Raw genomic sequence first — 23,401 nt, forward strand, 5'->3', positions numbered from 1 at the left:
GCCCGAGAGTGCGGGGCTGGCGAGGGGCGGCGACACGGGGCCCGAAGGCGGCCAGTGACGGAGAGAGACCCAAGGGCGCGGGGGGCGCGCGGAGGGATGGCGGCGGGGGCCGCGAGGACGGGGGCGGCCGCCGGACCGAGTGTGAGAGCGCGAGAAAGACACCGACGGCGCGACGGGAATAGCAGGAAGCAGATAAGGAGAGTAAGGAGAGCCAGACGGACACCGGGAGATCGGGACACAGGGGGACCGCAATGGGGGGACGGAGCCTCTGCACGGGGGAGACCAAGATCCGTAGAGGGTGAGAGGCAGGCAGGGATTTGGGGCCAGGGGAACCACAGGCTTGAGCAAGGCAGGGTGCCAGTGTTTACACTGCGGTTCCCGGGGCTGAAAACAGCTCCTCTGTTCTTGCAGCCCAGAAACACCAGAGCCCCCCGTGGGAAGACCCCAGCCTTAAAGAAGCAGAGCACAGCCGGCAGGGTGGTACCACAGCCCTCCTGGGCAGCCTCCCTGGTCCCTCCTGGACATGGCATCCCACCAGTGGTCTCCATCCCACCCTTTTAGGGATGGGTACCAAGGCTGGAAGCATGGCACTGACCACCAGCGCTCACGGGGTCCCCTCAACAGACTGAAATGGGGGGGTAGTGAGCAGGGAGACACGTGGTGGAACCCTCCCCCTGCCCTCCCCACCTGCACCGAGCTCCAATCTAGTGGGGTAGAGACAGGAGTATCGGGGGAGGCAGCATCACAGCCTCTTTGTGCCACCTGGCGGTGACAAGAGCAAGTGACGGGGACGAAAATGGGAAGGAAACTTGAACAGGGGCTATTGCTGCTACCACCGGGGATGAGTCACGTTTGGCCGGCAAGTGAATCTACCCCAGGTCTGCCTGAGGGAACCATCCCCCATCTCACCCCTTCTGCTCTGACGATGATCCTGCCACTAACACTTCTCCCCAGCAGGGTCTGCTGCTCCTCCCCACTGAGCTGGGTTTCCCCGTCCAGGGTGCTGGGCTACGTCTGAGTCACTTTCCAGGCGGCCAACCCTGGGACAGGCTGTGCAGGACCCACAGTCACAAGTGAAGGACCCAGGCGGCTGTGCCCTGCTCTCCGTGCCTCCACCAGCCCAGGCCTTCCCAGGTGCGTAGGCAGGAGACGCCTGGGGCTCGGGTGGCTGGGGAAAGGACCGATGCCAGGAGCAAGGGGTGCAGGAATACTGGATGGAGATGAGGGACAGGCAGAGGCACATTTTGGTGTCCACAGGTTTGATAGAGGATCTGGGCTGGTAGGGGCTGCAGAGACTTTCAGTCCAACCCCTTGGTCTACAGGTGGGGAAACTGGGGCCCAGGGAAGGCAAGTGGCCTGCTCAAGGTCACACAGTAAATTAGTAGCGGGGCCAGGATGGAGACCCAGGTCTCTTGACACATAGCCGGCTGCTCCCTGCACCCCACGCCCACCCTCCTCCCTCATTTACCTTCTTTGCCTTCTCTCTTCTCCAGTCTGCCTTCTCCACCCCCAAACCCCAGCCCCCTGGCAGGCAGGACACTTTGGTTTCCCACCCACACCTGCCCCTGACTCTAGGCCCTCAGAATAAGCCCTCATGTCCCCTGGGGCCACAGTGTCCCTCTCTGGGCCCTGGGACCCTTTGGGAGGAGAACAGACTGAGATTCCCCCCCAGGAGACAGTGGTAGGATTAAAACCCCAGTGTCCTGGCTCCCCACACTCCCGGCATTCTGGCCCAGTCCCCACTCCAGGGTCTCGCTTTACTTCTGCCTCCCTCTCCTGGAAGAACACACATTTTCCACTCAGCGGGAGCCCAGGAAAGGATGAGAGGGTGTCTCAAGGATGATGACTGCTCTGGCAAGGCTGAGGCCTCCCCACAGGGGAAGCGGGGGACACCCCCCAGCCCAGCTTCACACACGCACTCACATGGATGCTCACCTCACGTTGAGGCTGAGAACACAGGCCCTGTGGGCACCCAGGCCTGAGGTCAAGTTCTCATTTCACTGTATATAGCTGGGGGAGCTTGGACGAAGGGCCTGACCCTCTCCCTGTCCCAGGTGCACCTTGAATAAAATGGAGTTAATAGCTTCATAGCCTGAAATGAGATGAGATATGTAGAGAACACAGCGTGGTGCCTGGCACCCAGGAACTGCTTGGTGAAAGGAGGCCACCCCATCATCTTCACACTGGCCTCCAAGAAAAGCCAGGGCCTCTTCACTCTGCTAGTCACCTTGCTGTGTGACCCTAGATAAGTCACTCTGCCTCTCTAGGCTCTGAGTCCAGAGCCAGGACAGCCTGAGTCACAAGAAATCACAGCATTTCCAAGTACCCATGGCAGAAGAGAGGACTGTCCTCAAGGTCACCCAGGACCTGAAAGGTGAGTGTGTCCTGAGAGATATTCCGGGACTGAGTTGGGGAGAAGGAGGGGTCTGGGGAAGCTCCTCCCTCAGCATCCTCTCTACCTCATGTCCATTGTTCACTGTCCTCCCCGCAGCTGCCGTCTCTGCCATTGTCCAGGGCTACTCAGATGGGCAGCAACCAGTGACAGATGCCAGTGCTGAGCTGCACAGACTCTGCGGCTGCCTGGAGCTGCTGCTGCAGGTGGGCTTCTCTCCCGTGCCCTTGGCCCTGGACCCAGGTAACGGGGAAGACCTTTCCAGAGAGTAAGGGAAAACTCCCTGCCTCCCTTTGTCCCATTCCCTGTCTCATTCCCCATAAAGTCTGCAAGCCCTTCCTGGCATCTAACCTCACTTTTGGAGGCTGTAACTTCAGGGAAATTGGGGGTGGGGGGCAAGACCGGGGGTGCCCAGGGGCTGGGGGCAGCCACCCTACTCTAAAGATTAAAGCTTCAGAGGCATGGGCATCCTCGGAGCCCTTCTTTCTGCTGTTTAGAGTTCCGATTACAGCAATCGTTAGCTTGCACTGAGCACTTACCATGGGCCAGACTAAGCCATTCACAGGCGCCACCTTATTTGATCCTTGCTCTAACCCTCTAGGGCTTGACAACCTGACCCCCACACACACAGCCTTCCCACTTCTCTTCCTTCACCTCCTGCGGCTCTGCCCCACATCTGCTGCACTCCGGCCAGGCCAAAGTGGCCTCCTTGATGGTCCTGGATCGCTCCAGGCAGGCTGCTGCCCGGGGGCCTTTGCACTTGCCATCCTCGGAATGCCCTTCCTTGAACCCTTGCCTGACACACTTTATTTTCTTCAAGTCTGGACTTGAATGTCACCTCCTCAGTGAGGCCCTCTCTGGCAACCCTAATCTAAATTGCCAGCACACACACCACATGCACGTACCATACGCACACATCCTCACACCACAGACAACACACACATACCATATACACGCACACCCGTGTGCATGCACTCATAAACTCTATTCCCTTTCTTTTTTCTCCTTAGCAGTTATCACTGTCTAACCTACTATATGTTTTACTTATTTAGGCTGTTCATTGTCTTTCCTCTCTACCAAGATATTGCCTCTCTGAAGTCAGTTTGCTCATTTCTATAACCCTCGGGCTTAGGACAGGGCCTGGCATCTGCTAAGTACCCAGTGAGTATTTCTGAATGAAAGACAGAAAGCACTAAGGCTCAGAGAGGTCAAACAGCTTGCTCCTGGGCACACAGCCAGCAAAGGCAGAGCCGGGACCTGTGGCCAGGTCTGTCAGCATGAGCTCTTTCCCCTCTACCAGTATCCTTTCATGGGTAAGTGAGCGGGCAGTGGTCATTCTGGCTCGTAAGGTGGGTTCTAGAAGAAAGCATTTCTACACTTGTCTTTCCCTCGTGCTTGGTCCCAGTTCGACCAAAAAGAGCACAGGAGCTTCCTGAGGCCTCAGAAGGATTACTGGGACTTCCTCTGCACTGCCCTGTGGCAGCAGCGTGGGGACACAGAGCCGACCCGCTTCGTCCACTCACAGAACAAGGTATCCAGGGCCAAGTGGCGGGAGGCTGCCCTCAGGCGTGTCATGGGCCCTGCCACCAGCCCCGTGGTGAGGATGGTCCAAGGGGACACAGGTCTGCTGGGGCCCCTTTCTCATGGACCGTAGGCCCACCCACCCGATCCTCATGTCTCCTCATTCTATTCTCATCTGACTCCGTCCTCATCCTCTGCTGCTCCCTGTGGACCCTGCAGTTGAAGACCCCGCTGGGGAGAGGTCGTGCCTTCATCCGCTTCTGCCTCGCCCACGGACAGCTGGCCGAGTTCCTGCAGCTCTGCCTCCTGGACCCACAGCTCACCAGGTAGGGCGGCTGGAAAGTTCTTCCTGACAGCCTCCTACTGATACCATACACACCCATTTTCCCTTCTTTATGAAAGACCCTTCCTTTACCCGCTGTGGACTGTTTAACATCAAGGACAATTATAGTGAGAGCCAGGAAGGGAAAGTCAAGGAAGAAAAAGGCAGAGGGGAGATTAGAACCCAGGACTTCCAGTAGCATCATGGTGCTGGGGATGCTCCCAAAGGGCCTCAACCCTCCCTGTGCTGATTCTCTGAGATCAGGGGTGGCCATGGCACCAGGATCAAAGACCAAGGGTGCTGGTGACTGTTACCACAGGGAATGGTATGGCCACCGGAGCCCTCTGGTGTGCCCTGAACTCCAGAAAGACATCCTGGACTCTCTCTATGCTCTCACTGGTGTGGCCTTTGACTTGGATCTGCAGCGGCCAGACCTTGATGAAGCCTGGCCCATGTTCTCAGAGTGAGTGAGTCTGGTATGGAGGGAAGCCTTTCATTTTCCATGCCTGTTCCCGTTACCTCCACCCCTCCCAGGCAAGTCTCAAGCTCTCAGACTCAGCCCCATCATCTCTCCCTCCCTTCTGCTCCCTGGCCCCTCCCCGTGATCCTCCATTTCCTTAGTCTTGTATTTTCCCAGTGTAATCTCATGCTACCCCATGAATGATGCTTAAAGTACACACCCCCCAAAGAGTTATTGGAGGGTTAGAAGGATGAATGGGGCTTGGATACAGGGATGAAATGGATGGATGGATGGATGGATGGATGGATGAATGGATGGATGGATGGGTGGATGGATGGATGGGTGGATGGTGGGAAGAATGAGAGTGGGAAGAGTGGTAGGATGAATGGGTGGTTAGATAAATCCTGTATCTGGGGACCAAGTCCACCACTGGGAAGAGGCCCAGGGTCCCCCCTGCCCCTCTCACTTTCAGGTCACACTGCTCCAATTCCAGCCGGACTCAGGGAAGAAGACCCAGAAGGACCAAAGATTCCCCAAAGAAGGTGCTTTGGTTGCCTCTTCTTCCTCTCTTGTGGGGCCCCAAGTTGAGCAGTAACTGAGCCCTGACAGACAAACAGAGAGGCCAATGTGTGGACCTGGGGACTGGGGAGCCAAAGGGGAAGAAAGGGCTTATATTCCTAAGGTGCTGGGGATAGCAGGGAGAGAAAGGACATACTAGCACCATCTGCAGGAACCACAGGGGCAAGGGGAGGAGGACGTGCTAGGGATGGTGACTGGAAGGCTGCAGGAAACAGATGAGGGAGACAGCCTCTGCTGAGCCCCCCGCACTGGACAATTTACAAACACCTCAGTTCAGTTTGGGAAGCAATTAGGAGTCTGACTGCTTGGTTCAAATCTCATCTCCACCCTGTCCTAACCATGGTCTTTGGCAAGTTATTTGTCCTGCCTCGTAGGGAGATTGTGAAGATGCATTGAGACAACTCATATGTAGCACAGAGAAAGGGCCCTGGCCACGTGCTCAGTAAGTGGTGGCTTTCACCATTTGTCATCCTTCTACAAGCAGGCATTGCACCTCCACCAGCTCCCAGGCTCCAGGTACAGATACTGTTAGGAGTTCATGGGCTGTTCGAAGAGTTTGACACCTGAAGGAACACACTGCACTACAACATGTTAAATGCAGTGATACAGACGTGCACAGAAAACACGGGAGCACAGAGATGGCCCTTTAGCTGGGTCTCGATCTAGTTAAACTCTTACCACAACCCTACAAAGTTGGTCTGACTATTCCCATTTTGTGGATGAACGAAACTGAGACACAAAGAAGTTAAGTCCAGGAGGAAGTCTCAAAGGAGAGGGGTGGGAGGAACTTGGGAAAACCAGATCATTGCAGACCGAGGGAAGGGAAGGAAAAGGATACAAGCCAGAGGCAGTGAGGAAAGGGCATTGAGAAGCACTGCTGTTCACTCACCAGATCAAAGTCTGGGCCTCAGATCACCTGGGTGTTTGTTAAAATTCAGATTCCTAGGCCCTACCCCATATCTACTTAGCCACAATTTCCAGGGCAGAGGCCTGGGAATCCATACATTTAGCAAGCCTGTTGGATCAGAGCTGCAGACTCTCCCACACACCAGATCATCGAACTGGTACTGAGAGAACGATGGGTTTGGGGGCTTCTCTGCAGATCGCTGCCAAACATGGAGACCCCAAAGGAGTTCAGCTGGAAGAGCCACACACCAGCCAAGCTGGCTGTCAGGGAGCTGCCCTCAAGGAAGTCTGCTTGGAGGGATACGCTGGATCCCAGAAACACAGACATCTTCCCCACTTATTGGAAAAGAAGAGAAACAATTCCAGGAGCCTCAGGCCTGCCCAGAGTGGCTGGGAAACAGCAGGGGAAGAGCTTCGGCAAGACCAGGAGGAGGGAAGCCTCAGGAATGGGATCTGCTTGGAGAACTCAACATGCAGCATCCAGGGCCAGGGGGACAGGGCCAAGAGGGCTCCGAAGGAGGTGACGGGGACAGAGGATCAGAGGACAGCAGAGAGGGTGCACAAAGAGGAAGCCGAATGGGGTCATGTCCAGAGTGGGGTCTCCAGCCCCAGAGGGATGATGATGGAGCAGTCAGGGAGCAGATGGGAGTGGGAGGTGCCTAGCACTCTGGGGGAGCCCTGGGTCCTTCAGAGCCTGGGAACAGGGGTGGGGTCCACCACAGAGAAGCCACAAGAGCCAACAGGAGTGGCCAGTGAGGCCAGGAGAGAGGAACAAGCAGAAGTATCCCTGCAGGAGGTGGTCAAGGTGAGAACTATTGAGCTCCAGACCTATCTATTCTCCATCTCTAACTTGGCCTGCAGACGGAGGTGTCTAATGTCAGCCTGGGGCCACTCCAGCCCACAGATGTGCTTTTATTGGCCCTCATGGGATTAGTATGATTTGGGGGGGGTGCCTTTTGAAAGCCATGCACTCTTCAGTTCACCACAGTCCTCACCTCTCCCTGTTGCCTCATACACAGCCCACTGTATTCCTCAATACTACTTGTCTAGTCCCTGTAGGCATTGGAGCTTGAGATCCCTTCCCAGTCATTTTTTGGGGCAGTCATTTGTTCTCAAGTTCCACATCCCTCTTTATTAACAGGCTTCTTTCTAATATCTAAGTTCTACTGTTGCATGCCTCACCTAGTTGCTATTGATGTAGATGCTTCTGGAATTCATCCTAGATTATTATCAAGCCTTCCTTCAGCCTTCTCTCTGGCCAGATTTCTTACAGGTCCCTGAGCTTTGTAACTTCCATCCTTCAGTGAAGGAAGAAATGGTGGCCCACGTTCACCCAAGACAGTCTAGAACAGAGCCAGGCATCCCAGCTCCCATACTTTCCCCAGTCCTGCCTGACACCTAAAGGCTGGTCTTGTATGGTCTGGGGTCTTGTGGGATGCATCAGGTCAGTCCCCGAGATGGGGTCTCTGCCCTCCTCCTCCTTCAGCTTTCCTTTCCCCTCCATCCACCCCCAGAGCCTCAGACGCGGGCTCTGGAAGGCCCAGGAGCAGGCTGAGCATCAGGAGGAGCTGCTGAAGGAGCAGCAGAGGGAGCTGAAGGCGCTGCAGGAGCAGCTCAACAGGTAACCTTGGCAACCGCCAAGAATGGGCACGGAGACGGGGCCAGAAGGGACCCAAGGTGCTTCCTGGCTCCTGCTGTCAATCACAGTGTAACTAGCAAGCATCCTTTGAGCTTCTTCCCTGGGCCAGGATGTGGCCTGGGCCCAACTTTCAGACACTGAGGGATACAGGGAATTGTTCTTGCTCTCCAGGGCTCTACATCTGTCCCTCCCCTTTGCCAGTCCCCTGTCTCATTGGCCTCCCTCAGTAACCCCCAGGAGATGGCCTCACCCCCTGCCCCTCCTTTCTCTCCCATGCTCATCTTTGCCTCCTCTGCTGCATCTGCTGGGCTCCTTCTCTCTTTTCAATCTCCTCTGCACCACCCCCAACCCCCACCGCACTCCTACCCCACTAGCTCTTAGTTTCTCTCTTTTACCTCTCATTTTCTTGTTCCTCTCGCACAATCTTTCACCCTCCTGATAATCATAATCATAGTCATAACTGTCATTTACTCAACATTTACTGTGTCCTTGGCAGTGCTCTAGGTGCTTTCTCATAACAACGTTATGAGACAGGTTCTACAAATATTCCCATTTTATAAATGAGGAATCTGAGGCTCAAAGATGCCCCACAATTTGCTCAGTGTCGGCTGGTTAGGAGAGAGGCCGCAATTCAGCCTCCAGTTGCTGAATCCAGAGTCAGTGGCCTTCACCATGGCCCCTCAGTCACTGTTTTGAGCACCCATATTTCAGCCTCTCCAGATCCCTCTCACCAGCAGTCCCCCCTCATCAGCATCTTCATCTTCATATCACATTAACCTCCAGGGTTAAATCTCTACCCCTCCCTGCTCGGTCTCTCAGTGTCTCCATTTCTCTGTCATAGTTTATTCTGTAAAATATCCCTGCCATGCAACAGACTTTTGTGGACTCAGTCCTTGGTGTGTCCCTTAGTCTGTGTGCCTTGGTCTGCCGGCTGCCTCTGTCTCTGCCCCCTGCCCCCCCCCCCCACACACACACACGCACGCACGCGCGCGCGCCTGGGTAGCTGGGATCAGGACAGAATCACAGGGCAGTCTATTGACTGTCTGCATTTCGGGGTAAGAGAGACCCAGGAGCCCAGAAACCACCCCAAAGGGCCCCCGGGACTTCTCCCACCGTACACTCAGCTGAGCCCACAGGTCAGGCCAGCAAAGATTCTGCAGATTCAGGACCTCGAGGCCACTCAAGGGCCTTCTGTGGGGATCATCACAGGCCTAGAGGCTGCAGCCAGGGGGTCCCCAGGCCTCGCCCTGAGGCTGGGGCAGCCACTGTTTTGCAGACCACTGGCCACTCCGTTGGCCATTCAGTCACTCCACAAACACCCTGTGCCACTCTGATCTATGTACCGGAAATGCACCTGTGGAGAAAGCAAAGTTCCTGCCCACACAGAGCTCACATTCTAGTCAGGGAGACAGTAGAGAAATATAAGAAGCAAGTAAAATATAGAGGGTATTAGAATGTGGTAAGTTCTAAAGAGAAAAAATAAAGCAGGGATGGGGACTGAAAAGGGTCAGGGAATGACATGTTAAATAAAGGTGGCATTTGAGTAAAGACCCAAAGGAAGTGAGGAGTGAGCCATTTAGATCCAGGGTTAGGAGAGTGTTCCAGACAGAGCACAGGAGCATAGGCCCCAGGGGGGTGGGGGGGAATGTGCCTGGAAGGTTCTGGAAACATCAGGGAGGCCACTGTGTGGCCCCAGTGGAGTGAAGGAGAGAAAAGGTGTAGGAAATGGTAATGGTCAAATGGTAATGGGGGCAGGTTACGGAGAGCCTAAAAAGTCATCAGAAGGACCTTGGCTTTGACTCAGAGTGAAGTGGGAGCCACTGAGGGTTCTGAGCAAAAGGGGGACATGATCTATGTTTGTTTATTTGTTTTGAGTGTCAAAAATATGTTCATTTGCTTCTTTTTTAGTGTAACCACAGAGTTGTGCATCCATCACCACAATCAGTTTAGAATATTTTAGAATATTTTCATCACCCCAAAAAGAAACCCTGTATCCATTAGTAGTGACTCCCCATTTCCCTCCAAACCCTCAGCCTTAGACAACTGCTACCCTACTTTCTGTCTGTGGACTGACTCGCCGCTTTGTGGAGCTAGATTGGGAAGGAAGGGTGGAAATAGGGAGACCAAGAAGAAGCTATTGCAGTCGGCCAGGGGAGAGGCGATGGTGATTCAGAGAGACTGGTAGTGATGGAGGCGGAGAGAAGCTGTCAGAGTCTAGATAAATTACATTTGTATGTGGAAATATTAGTTCATCCTGTGTAAAGGAACAGGGAAGACTAGGCCTAGACTTCATTTCTCTGAACAGGTGTCAGGCCACACACAGGGCTCAGTTTGGAATGTGTACACACACACAGACACATGTGTGAGAGTGTGTGTGTGTGTATGTGTACTTCAGCTGGAGGGGCACCACCAGCTTCTCCCAGGGGGCTCCCTGTCAGGCCAGGCCCAGCCTAGCTCAGCCACGAAGGCCAGCCAGGCCCCTCTTCCTTCAGCTTTGGTCATCGTCCTGTGCCCAGGTATCAGGAGGAGAAGGCCTGTCTGCAGGCAGAGCTGGAGCAGAAGCGAGAGGAGGCTGAGAGAAAGGATGCCATGTATCAGGAGGAGCTAGGAGGGCAGCAGGACCTGGTCCGGGCCATGAAGAGGCGGGTGCTGGAACTGACTCAGTAAGGGGGGGGCCCAGCGGGTAGGGAGGGGCGAAGGGGGGATGGTTTGGGCTACAGAAGCTGGGGCATAGTAATTCCAGTCTACTAACAATTACCAAGCAGGGTTCTGGAACTTTTGTATATGCTAACTCATTTCCTTCCTTTAGCCACTCCTGCTGTTATTCCCATTTTACAGAAGAAGAAACTGAGGGTCAAAGAGGCTGACTTGGCCACCAAGAACACACAGGATATAAATTGCATAGAGTCCTCTGACTCTAACGCATGCCCCCAACCCACCCACACATATGCACACACCTACCAAGGTTAGGAGAAGGGAAAAGGACTTGTGGGTTGAGAAGGAATTGGGAGATGAAGGAGGGAAAAGACACAGGGGTTATCAAGGAGTTACTCCATATCCTACACCTTCCTGCACTCTCAACTTCTTCAGACCACCAGGCCTGACAGCCTGTCCTGGGTCAGGTGTCCTGGGTCCTAGAGGCAAGGCTCACTAGGATCAACCCCAAACCACTGAGATCACTGAGGGATGGAGAAGTGTAAAGCATGATTTCTGCCCTTCAGCTTAGTGAGAGATAATTCACACATATACATTATTCCTTCATATGGTCCAGGAAGCTGGAGATCACTGGACTCAGGTTCCATTAGAATTGGAAGGCTCCTGAGCAATCATCTAGGACTAAATCGTTTTGCACAAAATCCGAGTGATATTAAAGGTGAAATAAGGGAGAGATCAACTTGGAGAGGACAAAGAATTTAAGGAATTATTTCCTCCAAAGAAGTATCAATTGGAAGGAAGGGAGACATAAAAAAGTTAGTTATTTATCTCACAAAATAATTTAAGGCAGCTAACAATAAAAGACATATATAATGTGATTATTCAAGCAAATAAAAGATCAAATGAAAGATGTAATGGAAGAAGAAAAAAATAGATCCCAGAAGTGTTAGGATTCGGGTTAGGGTTTGAATTCATCTCCGAGTATCTTGGTGGCAGGATCAAAAAGGGAAATACAAAGAGTATCCATTCAAAGGAAATATATCAGTTCATCAAGAGAGACAAATGTTTTTCCTGGTGCTAAAGAAATTAATCACATGGGTTCTCAGGCAGGGATCCTCGAATTACATAATACAATGTTTCAGGCAGAAGTTTTGTGGAAGCAAGGACCTGGGCAAAAACAAAAAGAGTTGCAGAGGTTGACTTTGGGGTATCACCTGTTCTTCCTGAGAGCTGACTAAAGTGATTATAAAAGAATAAAACCTGCAATGGAGAGAAATACAGAGGAACCAACCACAGATAAGAGATTTGTGCAAATTTCCAAAAGCTGGAAAGTGGGTAAGAGAAGTGGATACTGATGAAGTCCATGTTAGAAATAGACAAGGAGAGTGGCAGAGCTCATTAGCCCTATAGAACTTCACGATCCAAAGATGCCACATGCAAAGAGGGCAAGAGTGACTTGAAGGGCAGAAATCAGGAAAATTAACTGATAAAGTTAATAGAAAGAGCAGTCAACATCCCCGCCTCCTGTTTGCCTCTCCAGCTGCAGAACATCAGCAGACAAGAATCTTTCAGACAAATAATCAGAAGAAATTTAGAAGCCCCAAATAAAAAACTTTCTCTAAAAGAAATATAGAAGTCCCAGATAGGAAACCAGTATATATTGACATTTCAGAGCCTGGTATGGCAGGTATCCCCCTGTCCAATACCCCAAAACGGAAGGCCACTAGTCCGCCATCCCTGTTCGTACTCAGAGCTTCCCATCAGCTTTTCTTGCCTCTTTCTGTGTCTAGATTCAATTTTTGCATATGGAGGTCCAATTGTTCCAGTGCCATTTGTTAAAAAGACTATCCTTACTGTATTGAATTGTCTTTGCTCCTTCATCAAAGATCAATTGACTATATTTGTGTAGTCTATTTCTGGGATCTCTATTCTGTTCCATTGATTGATTTGTCTTTTCTTTCACCAATACCATACTGTCTTAATTACTGTAGCTTTACAGTAAGGCTTGAAGTCCAGTAGTGCCTTCTGAATTTGCTCCTCTTCAGCATTGTATTGGTTATTCTGGGTCTTTTGCATTTCTGTATACACGTCAATATCCATGAAGTAGCTTGCTAGGATTTTTATTGGGGTTTGTTGTATCTGTATATCAAGTTGGGAAGAACTGACATCTTAATAGAGTCTTCCTATCCATGAACATGGAATGTATCTCCATTTATTTAGATCTTTGCTTTCTTTTATCCAAGTTTTGTAGTTTTCTTCATATAGATTTTGTATATATTTTGTTAGATTTATACCTAAGTGTTCCCTTTTTTATGCTTCTGTAAATGGTGTTGTGTTTTACATTTCAAATTCCAGTTATTCATTGCCGGTATATAGGAAAGGCATTGACTTTTGTATGTTAACTTTTATCCTGTAATTGTTTATTAGTTACAGCAGTTTTTTATCAATTCTTCAGGATTGTTGACATATTCCATTGTGTGTATATACCACAGCTTGCTTATCCAATTCATCTGCAAACAAAGATAGTTTGCTTTTTTTTTTAATTTGTTTTGAAATTAGCCTTACAGGACAGTTGCAAAGATAAAACAAACCCACACAGCACAGAGAGAACTCCAGCATACCTCCACCTAGATACCCTGATCCACCAACATTAAAATGTTGCCATATTTTGCCATATCATTCTATATATCCGTTTATCCATCATATATCTATCAATTGTTCAGTTTATCTACCTATCTAATTTCTAAACATCTGAGAATAGGTTTTTTACATCATGCTTTTAAACACTTAATACTTCTATGTGCATCTCCTTAGAACAAAGATATTCACTTATGTAACAGTTATCAAGTTCAAGCAATTTAACATTGATATAAAGCTTACAGTCTATATTCCAATTTTTTGATATGTCCCAATAATGTCCTTTTAGACCTTTTCTCCTCCATTATGAGTTCTAGTCCAGGATCATGTATTGCAATTAATTTCCATTGTCCCTTTTCTTAAGTTTTATTTTAGTAACATATATACAGTCTAAAATTTCCCCTTATTATCACCAATGCAGAATTCTAAGTTGGTGTTTTTTTCTTTCAACACTTTAAATATTTCCACTCTTTTCTTGCTTACATAGTTTCTGAAATAAAGTCCAATGAAATTATTATCCTTGTTCTACTAGCAGTATGATTTTTTTTCACTCTGGCTTCTTTCAAGATTTTCTCTTTGTCTTTGATTTTCTGCACTTTGAATACAGTATGCCTAGGAGCAGTTTTTTGGCATTTATCCTGCTTTGGGTTCTCAGAGATTATTAGACCTGTGGTTTGGGGTCTGTCATTAATTTTGGAAAATTCTCAGTCATTATTACTTCAAATATTTCTTCTTTTCCTTTCTCTCTTTCTTCTCCTTCTGATACTCCCAATATGGAGAACCAATTACACCTTTTGTAATTGTCCCACAATTCTTGGATATTCTGTTCCATATTTCCCATTCTTTTTTTTCTTTTTACATTTCAGTTTGGGAAATTTCTATTGACATATCTTCAAGCTCACTGATTCTTTCCTTGACCGTGCCTAGTTTACTGATGAGCCCATCAAAGACATTCTTCATCTATGTTATATTTTTTATTTCTGGTATTGACTTTTGATTTTTTCTTAGAGTTTCCATTTCTGCTTACATTACCTATCTTTTCTTGCTTGTTGTCCACTTTTTCCATTAGAGCTCTTTGCATATTAATCACGGTTATTATAAATTCCCAATCTGATAATTCCAACATCTCTGCAATATCTGAATCTAGTTCTGATGTTTGCTCTGTTTCTTTAGGATGTGTTTTTGCCTTTAGGTTTTTGATTGTTTGTGGTATTTTTTTGCAGTAAACCAGACATGATGTACCAAGTAAAAGGAACTGAAAAAAATAGACCATTAGTATGAGGTTTTATGTTTATCGCATAGAGTTAGGCTGTGTGTACTGTTTGCTAAAGCAACAGATGTCAGAAGCTAAAACTCTGGTACCTTTTTTTCATCTCTCCTACTGTCTTTGTGTTTTCTGAAGACTTTTCCTTAAATAAGGTCTGAGCCTTGCAACTGTTTCCTTTGTAATTCCCTGTTATTATATGGGAGCCCTTTTAATGTCATGATAAGGTGTTGGGGAAGGGGAAGTATGTTATAATCTTAAGATTTGGTCTCAGTCTTTTGGTGAGCCTGTAACCCTGAGCTGTGACCTTCACAAATGCTTGTCAGCAACCCCCCTTCAGTAAGACTGGAAGGCTAGAAGGAGCGGGAATTCAATATTTCCCTTCCCCTACACTGAAGGCTAGAGGAGCTGAAGTTTGATAATTCCTTTCGCCTGCATTGGATAGGCTCTGGTAAAATGCAAGTTTGATGGAAGTCATTTGTTAAAGAAAAGAGAGTGTTCACACAAGGGGAGTTTTCTCCAGTCTTCACGGTGACAACCTGGCAAAGCTCTTGGAGGTAAAATTCAGGAAATTGTGGGGGACTCTCATAAAATTGTTTCCCCCAGAGTCCTTTACTCTCAAGCTAGTCCACACTGAACTTCCAGCAATTTGTCAATTAGATTTCAAGCATTCCTACCAAACCAGCTCCAGCAGAGAGCTTCTGCTCCTGGAATTCTCTTCCAGGTAAACTGTGGTTCTCTTTACCCATCTCTTTACGCATCTCTCCTGCTTTCAGGGCAGTGGTTTGCCCTGTGACCTCAATTCTCTGATGGATCTAAGAAGAGTTGTTGTTTTTCAGCTTTTTTGTTGTTGTTCAGTTTTTTTTCTTGTTGTTAGAATGGAAATGATGACTTACAAGTGTCAAATGCCTCTTTCTTAAGCATGAAATGATGACCAAGGATCCCCAGACATTGGAGCAGGGTCTAGATCATAAAGGGAACAAACAAAAAATATCCAGGGGGAAATAAAGATCATGAAGAGACAAAAATAACTTTTAAAAAATCTAATATTCTCAAAAGGATTGGGAGTTTCAAAACAAGATGGCTCCCTTGAAAAAGATGCTATGAAAAGCAACTGTCAACAGATAAAAAAGTTCTTGGAAATTAAAAATATGTTCACTGAATTTTTAATTCACTGGAAAGATTGGAGGAGAAAGATGAGGCAGTCTCTCAGAAAGCAGACTAAAAAGCACAAGTAGAAGAGATGAGAGAAATAAGAGATACAAGGAATCAATCAGGAGTTCCAATATCCTCTCGAACTGACAGGAGTTCCAAAAAAAGAGGGTATAAAACAAAGGAAATTATCAAATAAATATTATCAAATAAAAATATTAAAAGAATGTCCCAGCTCTAATGAACATATCTTCAGATTTATAGTTTTCGCTGAGTGACCAGCGCAATAAAATAATAATAAAAAGATCTACACCTAGATACATCATTGTGAAATTTCAGAAAGAAAAAAAAAATTAGGAGAATTTCCTAAAATTATCTAGACGAAGGGACAGCTCACCTATCAAGGAAGGGGAAACCAATGAATGTCAGGAGTCAATGGTGTAATACTTTCCAAGTTCTGAGAAACACTGACTTTTGCCCTAGAATTCCATGTCCAGACAAACTATGAATCAAGTGGAGAAGGTAATGGAGTGAAGATATTTTCAGACAGACAGGTCTCAAGAAAATTCACCTCCCACACAGCATTCTTAGGAAGTTAGTTGAGGATGTGCTCCACAAAAATAAGGAAGTAAGCCAAAATGAAGACGTGGAATTTAGGGAAGAGTAGCTCTAGTCTAGGAGAGAGGAAAAGGGGATCCCCAACGTTACAAGTGGGCAGCAGACCCAGGGAACCTGCCAGCCCAGACTGTAGCAGAAGTATCAGGGGCCTAGTAGGAAGTTCTCTAGGAAGAACAGGAATCAATAGAATACCTTATATGATGAAGAGTTTGGGGGAAAATAATTAGACTATGCTAAAGGCAAGGAATGCAGGAAGCAAAGAAAAGCAATTAAGAACCATAAAAACAAAAGCTTTCCATGAAAGGAAATGTGATCTTAGCTCTACAGAAAGCAATATGTATGTTAATTGTCTAATAATGTAAATATTCCTTGATTTTTTTTAATATGAGAATCAACCTAAGGACACAGCACAGAAGACAATTATAATTATACAACAGAATGTAAATACTACCAGCCTCAATGAAATAAAATAGAATAGCATTTTCTATCTGGAAGTGTTCTATGTTAGTGCTATCCAATCTAGTAGCTAACAGTCACAGGTAGCTATGGCATACTGGAAATATGACTGGTGCTACTGAGGAACTGAAGTTTTTAATTTTATTGAATTTTAATTAATTTAAATTTAAATAGCCACATGCGGATACTGGACACTGTATTGAACACTGCATGTATAGGTGACAAATAATGAAGTAGGAGGAGGAGGAGAGCTGAAGGGATGGGATGCTGTCATCATCATATCACAGAATGGGCGTCAAAACATACTGTCTAGAGTTAATAGAACAAGAAAAAAGATATTTGAGTATATCATGTAAAATTACAATGGTAACCAGCAGAGGAACCAAGAATAGGGGTGTAACTTCATTGGGAAGGTGGAGGAAGTGGTAGTCAGGATGGCAGTAAATGAACCAAATCCTCCAATACCACAGGAAGGAAATCTATAGAAAATGTTCTCCACTGATATACCAAGAAAGAGGTACATAAGCATATTACTTCGATGTGGAAGTAATAGCAAGAAGAAAAAGCTAAAATACATAAGAAGTGGTTTGCCGTTGAGAATGGGAAAACATGAGAAGGGTGTCCACTGCCTTTTGATACAAGCTGTCCCATACTATTCAATCTTTAAACTATGTGCATGGATTATTTTGATAAAATTTTAAAATGAACTTAACCCATATTCCTTAACAACCTTAAGAGAAACAGTGAAGATAGTTTTGCATGGGCATAAACATACCTAAGTACAAGGCAGTTTTTACTAAATGTCAAATAAAAGATAAGAGGCATTATGTGCTCTGGAAGTGTGAAGCAAGAGACCCCAGTGCCTTCTCTGATAAGGGGGCCCTCTTTGGAGGGGGTGGGATGGGAACAGGTTCTGAAATAATGGGTCATGGTCACACTGGGTGAGAAGGAGCTCGGCTTCACTATCCATCTTCTCAAAATCCTAGACCCTAATCAATCTCTATGTGCATGTGTCTCTCACTGTCTCTTCATTTTTCTCTCTGTCTTCTCTGTCTCTGTGTCTCTCACTCTGTGTTTTTCTCTCTCCCTCTGCATTTATCTATCTATCTACTTATCTGTTTCTCTCTGTCTCCATCTCCAACTCTCCAACTTCCTTCTCTTCCTCTGAGTGAGAATGACTCTTTCAGTCCCTCTCCATTTCTCTCTCTGACTTCCTGTATGTCTCTCTCTCTCTCTGTTTCTCTCTCTCTCTCTGTCTCTCTCTCTCTCTCCCTCCCTCCCTCTCCTCCCTCCTCTTTGTTTCTCTCTGTCTCTCTCTCTCTTTCCTTCTCTGTCTCCTCATCTATGTCCATTTCCATATTTCTATCTTCCTGTCTGTCTCTGGGTGTGTGTCTCTCTCCACCCCCATCCCCCCACCAGAGAGAAGGACACCCTGTGGCGGAAGGCCCAGCATCTCTCTTCCGTGGCCCCCAGATGCTGTGTCAGCTGTAACAAGGTCTTCCACCGGCTCTCCCGGCGGTATCCTTGCAGGTAGGTGGGATGGGCGGGAATACTTCCTTTGAGACCGCCCAGTTTCCACCATCCCACAGCCCAGAACGAGGAAGGGAGGGACACAGAGGAACTGGGCATTTACAAAAGGCCTCTTAAAGCTGGCCACTCATTTTATCCCATCTGAATTCCTGTGCTAAACAGAAACATAAACAAGAAGAGTGGGAAAGGGCCAGACGAGGAATGGTGTCCCAGAAGACAGGATTGCGTAGCCTTTCAAGGAACAGACAGCTTCATGGGCTTCTCCTCTGGGGAAGGAGTCCCTATGAGATGAAGCCAGTCCCCTTACCTTCCTCAGCAAACACACTTGCAGGCCAAGAAACAGGAGAGAGGAATTTGAACCACCAGGAGAACCTGCCATTGGAGTTAGAGGACTTGGGGTGGGGGTGGGGGGCTGGAAAATCAAGACATCTTAGGAAAGGGGACAAGCCAAGACCATTCTGCTGGGCAATGAGAAACAGAAGGGTGGACCTTAGAGATGCGCGACCTCTCCAACTCCCCCTGCACCCCAACTTCCCCAGCCTTCCTGCCTCTGCTTCCCAGGCTCTGTGGAGGCCTCGTCTGCCATAGCTGCTCTGCAGACTACAAGAAGAGAGACCACTGCTGCCCACCCTGCGCCCAGAGAGAGGGAGCCCAGGCTACCTGACCAAGACCTCCCCCACCCGACTTGCTCCTTTCCCTTTGCCCTTCCCAGCCCTCTGGACTGTCTGGTCCTACCTTCCAGAAATGTCTAAGGCAGACAGCACCTGTGTGGGCAGACCGTGGGGTGGGATGGGGTGGAGGAGCACTGGACTGGGAGTCAGAAGAAGGTTCCAGTCCTCGGGGCTTTTTCCCTAAAATTAAGGGGTCAGGCTCCATCCGCCTTTAAGTCCCTTCTGGCTCAGCAAATCCATGACTGCGAATAAGACCCCAGGGTCCCTGACATTTCTCTTCTGCACCCCCTGTCTCACCCAGCCTCGGTGCCTCCCTTCATGATTCACAAGAAATGAAGTCCGCAGGGTCTCAGGTGCCTCAGTAGCTTCCTGTCTGGAATCTACTTTAGGGATTTGTTTTTGATTTTTAATAGTGTTATTAGAGTACTTCTGACATATAATAAACTTTGCATTAATTGTACAACCTGATAAGTTTTGACTTTTATTTACACCTATGAAGCCATCTCCATATTCAATATAATAAACATTACCCCGAAGTCTCCTTGTGCCCCTTTGTAATCCGTCCCTACTTGCTTTCTGCCATTGTGGATTAGTTTGCATTTTCTAGGATTTTATATAAATGAATTCATACAGTAGGTGCTCTTTTTTGATGTCTTCTTTCACCCATCATGATTATTTTGAGATTTGTCCACGCTGATGCATGTATTAATAGGTCCTTTTTCTTGTAGAGTAGTACTCCATTGTAGGGATATACTACAATTTGTTTATACATTCACCTCTTGCTGGACATTTCAGTTGTTTCCAATTTTTGGCTATCACAGATAAAGCCCCTATGAACATTTTTTACAAATCTTTCTGCAGACATATGCTTTTGTTTCCCTTGTGTAAATACCTAGGAGTGAAATGGCTGGGTCATTTGGCGGGTGTACATTTAACTTTTAAAAAACTGCCAAGATTCAGGGGCAAGATGGCCGCATAGAGAGGAGTGGAAGCTAAGTAGTCCCCCTGGAACAACTACAAAAAAACAGAAACAACTAGTAAATAATCCAGAATAACTGCGAGGGGACAAATGAGACCATCCATTCATCATACACCAACCTGAATTGGGAGGAATGCCTGAGAACACAGCATAAAATCTGTAAGTAAAACCTGTGGAACCAGGTCGGGAGACGCCCTCCCCCATAGCCCGAGCTGCAGAGCCGCATGGTGCCACAGAGAAGCTCTCTCCCAGCAAGCAAATACAGCTCAGCTGAGCTCCAACTGGGGTTTTAAGTAGCAAGTGTGAACTGCTCACTACAGGTACGCAGCCCCAAAAAACAGACAGAGGCTTTGGGTGGCGACTGACCTGGGAGAGCCGGAGGGTTGCCTTGGACTGGGTCTGAAGGGGACTATCTGTTTCTTTTTTGGCTCAGTGGAGAAAGCCCCAGTCATTTTCAGTTTCCAGGGCTGTGACTCTGGGAAGGGTGGAGACAGCACAAGCAGAGAGCGAGACCATTGAAATGCTAATGACCTCCACCTGGGGGCTCTGTCTTCTCTAGGAGGAAAGGGGCGGGGCCCTTTCCATTCAGAACCAGACCCCAGAGCCTGGGGGAACATGGCCATACCTCCACACACCAGTCAAGAATTATAGGCTAACAGGCATCACCTGCTGGGCAGAAAAGCACAGTGACCTGAGGCATCAAAGGGTGGAGCGATTTTCTAAGACACACCCGCAGGGAAACCAGATACTGAATATTTCTTCCCTCTGGGACCTGAGCCTGTTCTGGTCTGGGAAAACCCGATTTGGATAACCAAGGAAACCATGCCTAGACAACAGAAAATTACAACCTACACTAAGAAAAACAAAGTTATGGCCCAGTCAAAAGAACAAATGTACACTTCAACTGAGATACAGGAATTTAAACAACTAATGCTAAATCAATTCAAAAAGTTTAGAGAAGATATTGCAAAAGAGATAGAGGCTGTAAAGGAAGAACTGGACATGTATACGGCAGAAATCAAAACTTCAAAAAAACAACTAGTAGAATCTATGGAAATGAAAGGCACAACACAAGAGATGAAAGACACAGTGGAAACATACAACAGCAGATCTCAAGAGGCAGAAGAAAACACTCAGGAACTGGAGAACAAAACACCTGAAAGCCTACACACAAAGGAGCAGATGGAGAAAAGAATGAAACACTATGAGCAGCGTCTCCAGGAACTCAAGGATGAAACAAAGTACAATAATGTACGTATCATTGGTGTCCCAGAAGGAGAAGAGAAGGGAAAGGGGGCAGAAGCAATAACAGAGGAAATAATTAATGAAAATTTCCCATCTCTTATAAAAGACATAAAATTACAGATCCAAGAAGCGCAGCGTACTCCAAACAGAAGAGATATGAATAGGCCTATGCCAAGACACTTAATAATCAGATTATCAAATATCAAAGACAAAGAGAGAATCCTGAAAGCAGCAAGAGAAAAGCAATCCATTACATACAAAGGAAGCTTAATAAGACTATGTGCGGATCTCTCAGCAGAAACCATGGAGGCAAGAAGGAAGTGGTGTGATATATTTAAGATACTGAAAGAGAAAAACCACCAACCAAGAATCCTGTATCCAGCAAAGCTGTCCTTCAAATATGAGGGAGAGCTCAAAATATTTTCTGACAAACAGACAATGAGAGACTTTGTGAACAAGACACCTGCCCTACAGGAAATACTAAAGGGAGCACTACAGGGTGATAGAAGACAGGAGTGCATGGTTTGGAACACAATTTTGGGAGATGGTAGCACAACAATGTAAGTACACTGAACAAAGATAACTATGAATATGGATGAGAGAGAAAGATGGGGAGCATGTGAGACACCACAAGAAAGGAGGAAAGATAATGACTGGGACTGTGTAAGTTGGTGAAATCTAGAGTATTCAACAATTGTGATAAAATGTACAAATATGTTCTTTTACGAGGGAGAACAAGCAAATGTCAACCTTGCAAGGTGTTAAAAATGGGGAGGCATTGGGGGAGGGATGCAATCAGCATAAACTAGAGACTGTAGCTAATAGAATCATTGTATTATGCGTCCTTTAATGTAACAAAGGTGATATACCAAGGTGAATGCAGATAAGAGGGGGGGGGATAGGGGAGGCATGTTAGACGCTTGACATTGGTGGTATTGTCTGATTCTTCATTCTACTTTGATTTAAGGTTATTTTTCCTTTTGCTGCTTCCTAGCTGTCATTTTTTTTGTTTCCTCTTTCTTTTGCCTCTCTACCTTCTATGACTCTCCCTCCTGCCTTGTGGAAGAAATGTAGATGCTCTTGCTTAGTATGAGCAGAATGTTCAATTAGGATGAACTTAAATGTTTGGAAATGAACAGGGGTGTTGGTAGCAAGATGTGAGAATAACTAACAGCGCCGAATGGTGTGTGAATGAGGTGGAAAGGGGAAGCTCAGAGTCATATATGTCACCAGAAGGAAAGTTGGAGGTCAAAAGATGGAAATGTATAAAACTGAATCCTATGGTGGGCAATGTCCATGATCAACTGTACAAATACTAGAAATCACTTCATGAACCAGAACAAATGTATGACAATACAATTAGAAGTTAATAATAGAGGGGCATATAGGGAAGAACTATATACCTATCACAAACTATATACTACAGTTAGTAGTATTTCAACATTTTTTCATAAACAGTAACAAACGTACTATATCAATACTAGGAGTCAACAATTGAGGGGGATTGGTTAGGGTTAGGGGAGGTTTAGAGTTTCCGTTTCTTTTTTTCTTTTTTCATCTTTCACTTTATTTCTTGTCTGGAGTAATGAAAAGTTTCTAAAAATTGAACAAAAATTAAGTGTGATGGTATGAGGGTACCCAGGGGCAAGTGATTGTACACTTTGGATCTTTGGATAATTGTATGGTATCTGAACAATCTCAATAAAAATGGGGAAAAAAAAAAAAAACTGCCAAACTATTTTCCAAAAAGGTTGTACCTTTCACACTCCCACCAGCAGGGTGTGAATTCTAGGTGCTCCCCAGGGTGCCCGGATCTGAGAGCAGGAGAGAAGGCTTATGCCTCTCTGTCTTTCTCTTCCAAACACTACTGTGACTTGATCAGTTCCAAGTTGAGAGGGGGAGGAAGGGACAGGAGTCTAGGTTACTCTCTGCTCAGTGCTTGCTCAGCTGGACTTAATAAAGACAGTCGTGAGGACTAATTTGACTCTGTGCTGTCATATGCCACCACATGCAAACTATATGTAAATTCACTAGGCACCCAATTGTGGTGCCTCTGAGGATAATGTTTCAGAAGATGTGCAAGTTCTGTGGGCCCCACTCTGTGACAAAGCAATTAGCTTCCCTACCCGGGCTCAACGGCAGCCTTTGGGACCTCCAGCAGGCATTCACACTGTCCCCTTCCCTTCTGTTCAGATGCACTGCCCAGAGCCCCAGCATCGGTTGGATGACCCATGGGTTGGACCCCTGCACTGCCAGTCCACAGCCTCTTGGGGTCAGGACCCCCCAGAATTGCATCCCATTGCCAACATATGGAGCAAGAGTTTCACAACAGGAGCTTTAGCCCTGGAGAGCAGATGAGAACTTCTCCTTAGCAA

At 47.2% G+C, this 23,401-nt stretch overlaps 1 protein-coding gene across 5 annotated transcripts; it reads left to right on the forward strand.

Annotated features, from left to right (window-relative positions):
• Nucleotides 1–21: 21 nt before the first annotated feature.
• RUFY4 (RUN and FYVE domain containing 4) lies at nucleotides 22–19,247 on the forward strand. 5 transcript variants are annotated; one of them, XM_037848568.1, is made up of 13 exons: nucleotides 22–298; nucleotides 958–1,134; nucleotides 2,268–2,374; nucleotides 2,492–2,598; nucleotides 3,798–3,923; nucleotides 4,133–4,239; nucleotides 4,555–4,698; nucleotides 5,168–5,237; nucleotides 6,377–6,985; nucleotides 7,695–7,801; nucleotides 10,336–10,482; nucleotides 18,021–18,131; nucleotides 18,693–19,247. In XM_037848568.1, the coding sequence occupies exons 3-13, from the start codon at nucleotides 2,329–2,331 to the stop codon at nucleotides 18,793–18,795; spliced, it is 1,677 nt and encodes a 558-aa protein (XP_037704496.1). In that variant the 5' UTR covers nucleotides 22–298; nucleotides 958–1,134; nucleotides 2,268–2,328; the 3' UTR covers nucleotides 18,796–19,247. The 5 variants fall into 5 exon arrangements, with proteins under 5 accessions (XP_037704496.1, XP_037704494.1, XP_037704495.1 ...); XM_037848566.1 differs by having other exon boundaries at nucleotides 22–201; nucleotides 395–1,134; XM_037848567.1 differs by having other exon boundaries at nucleotides 22–201.
• Nucleotides 19,248–23,401: the final 4,154 nt, after the last annotated feature.

Source organism: Choloepus didactylus, chromosome 9, assembly GCF_015220235.1.
Source record: "Choloepus didactylus isolate mChoDid1 chromosome 9, mChoDid1.pri, whole genome shotgun sequence".
NCBI classification, from domain to species: domain Eukaryota; kingdom Metazoa; phylum Chordata; class Mammalia; order Pilosa; family Megalonychidae; genus Choloepus; species Choloepus didactylus.

Bases quoted from the DNA above. Each gene is read 5' to 3' on its own strand.
- RUFY4 (XM_037848568.1), top strand. From the start codon at position 2,329: ATGGCAGAAGAGAGGACTGTCCTCAAGGTCACCCAGGACCTGAAAG. The intron at 10,483-18,020 runs GTAAGGGGGGGG...TCCCCCCACCAG, and splicing joins CGGGTGCTGGAACTGACTCA to AGAGAAGGACACCCTGTGGC. The intron at 18,132-18,692 runs GTAGGTGGGATG...TCTGCTTCCCAG, and splicing joins TCCCGGCGGTATCCTTGCAG to GCTCTGTGGAGGCCTCGTCT.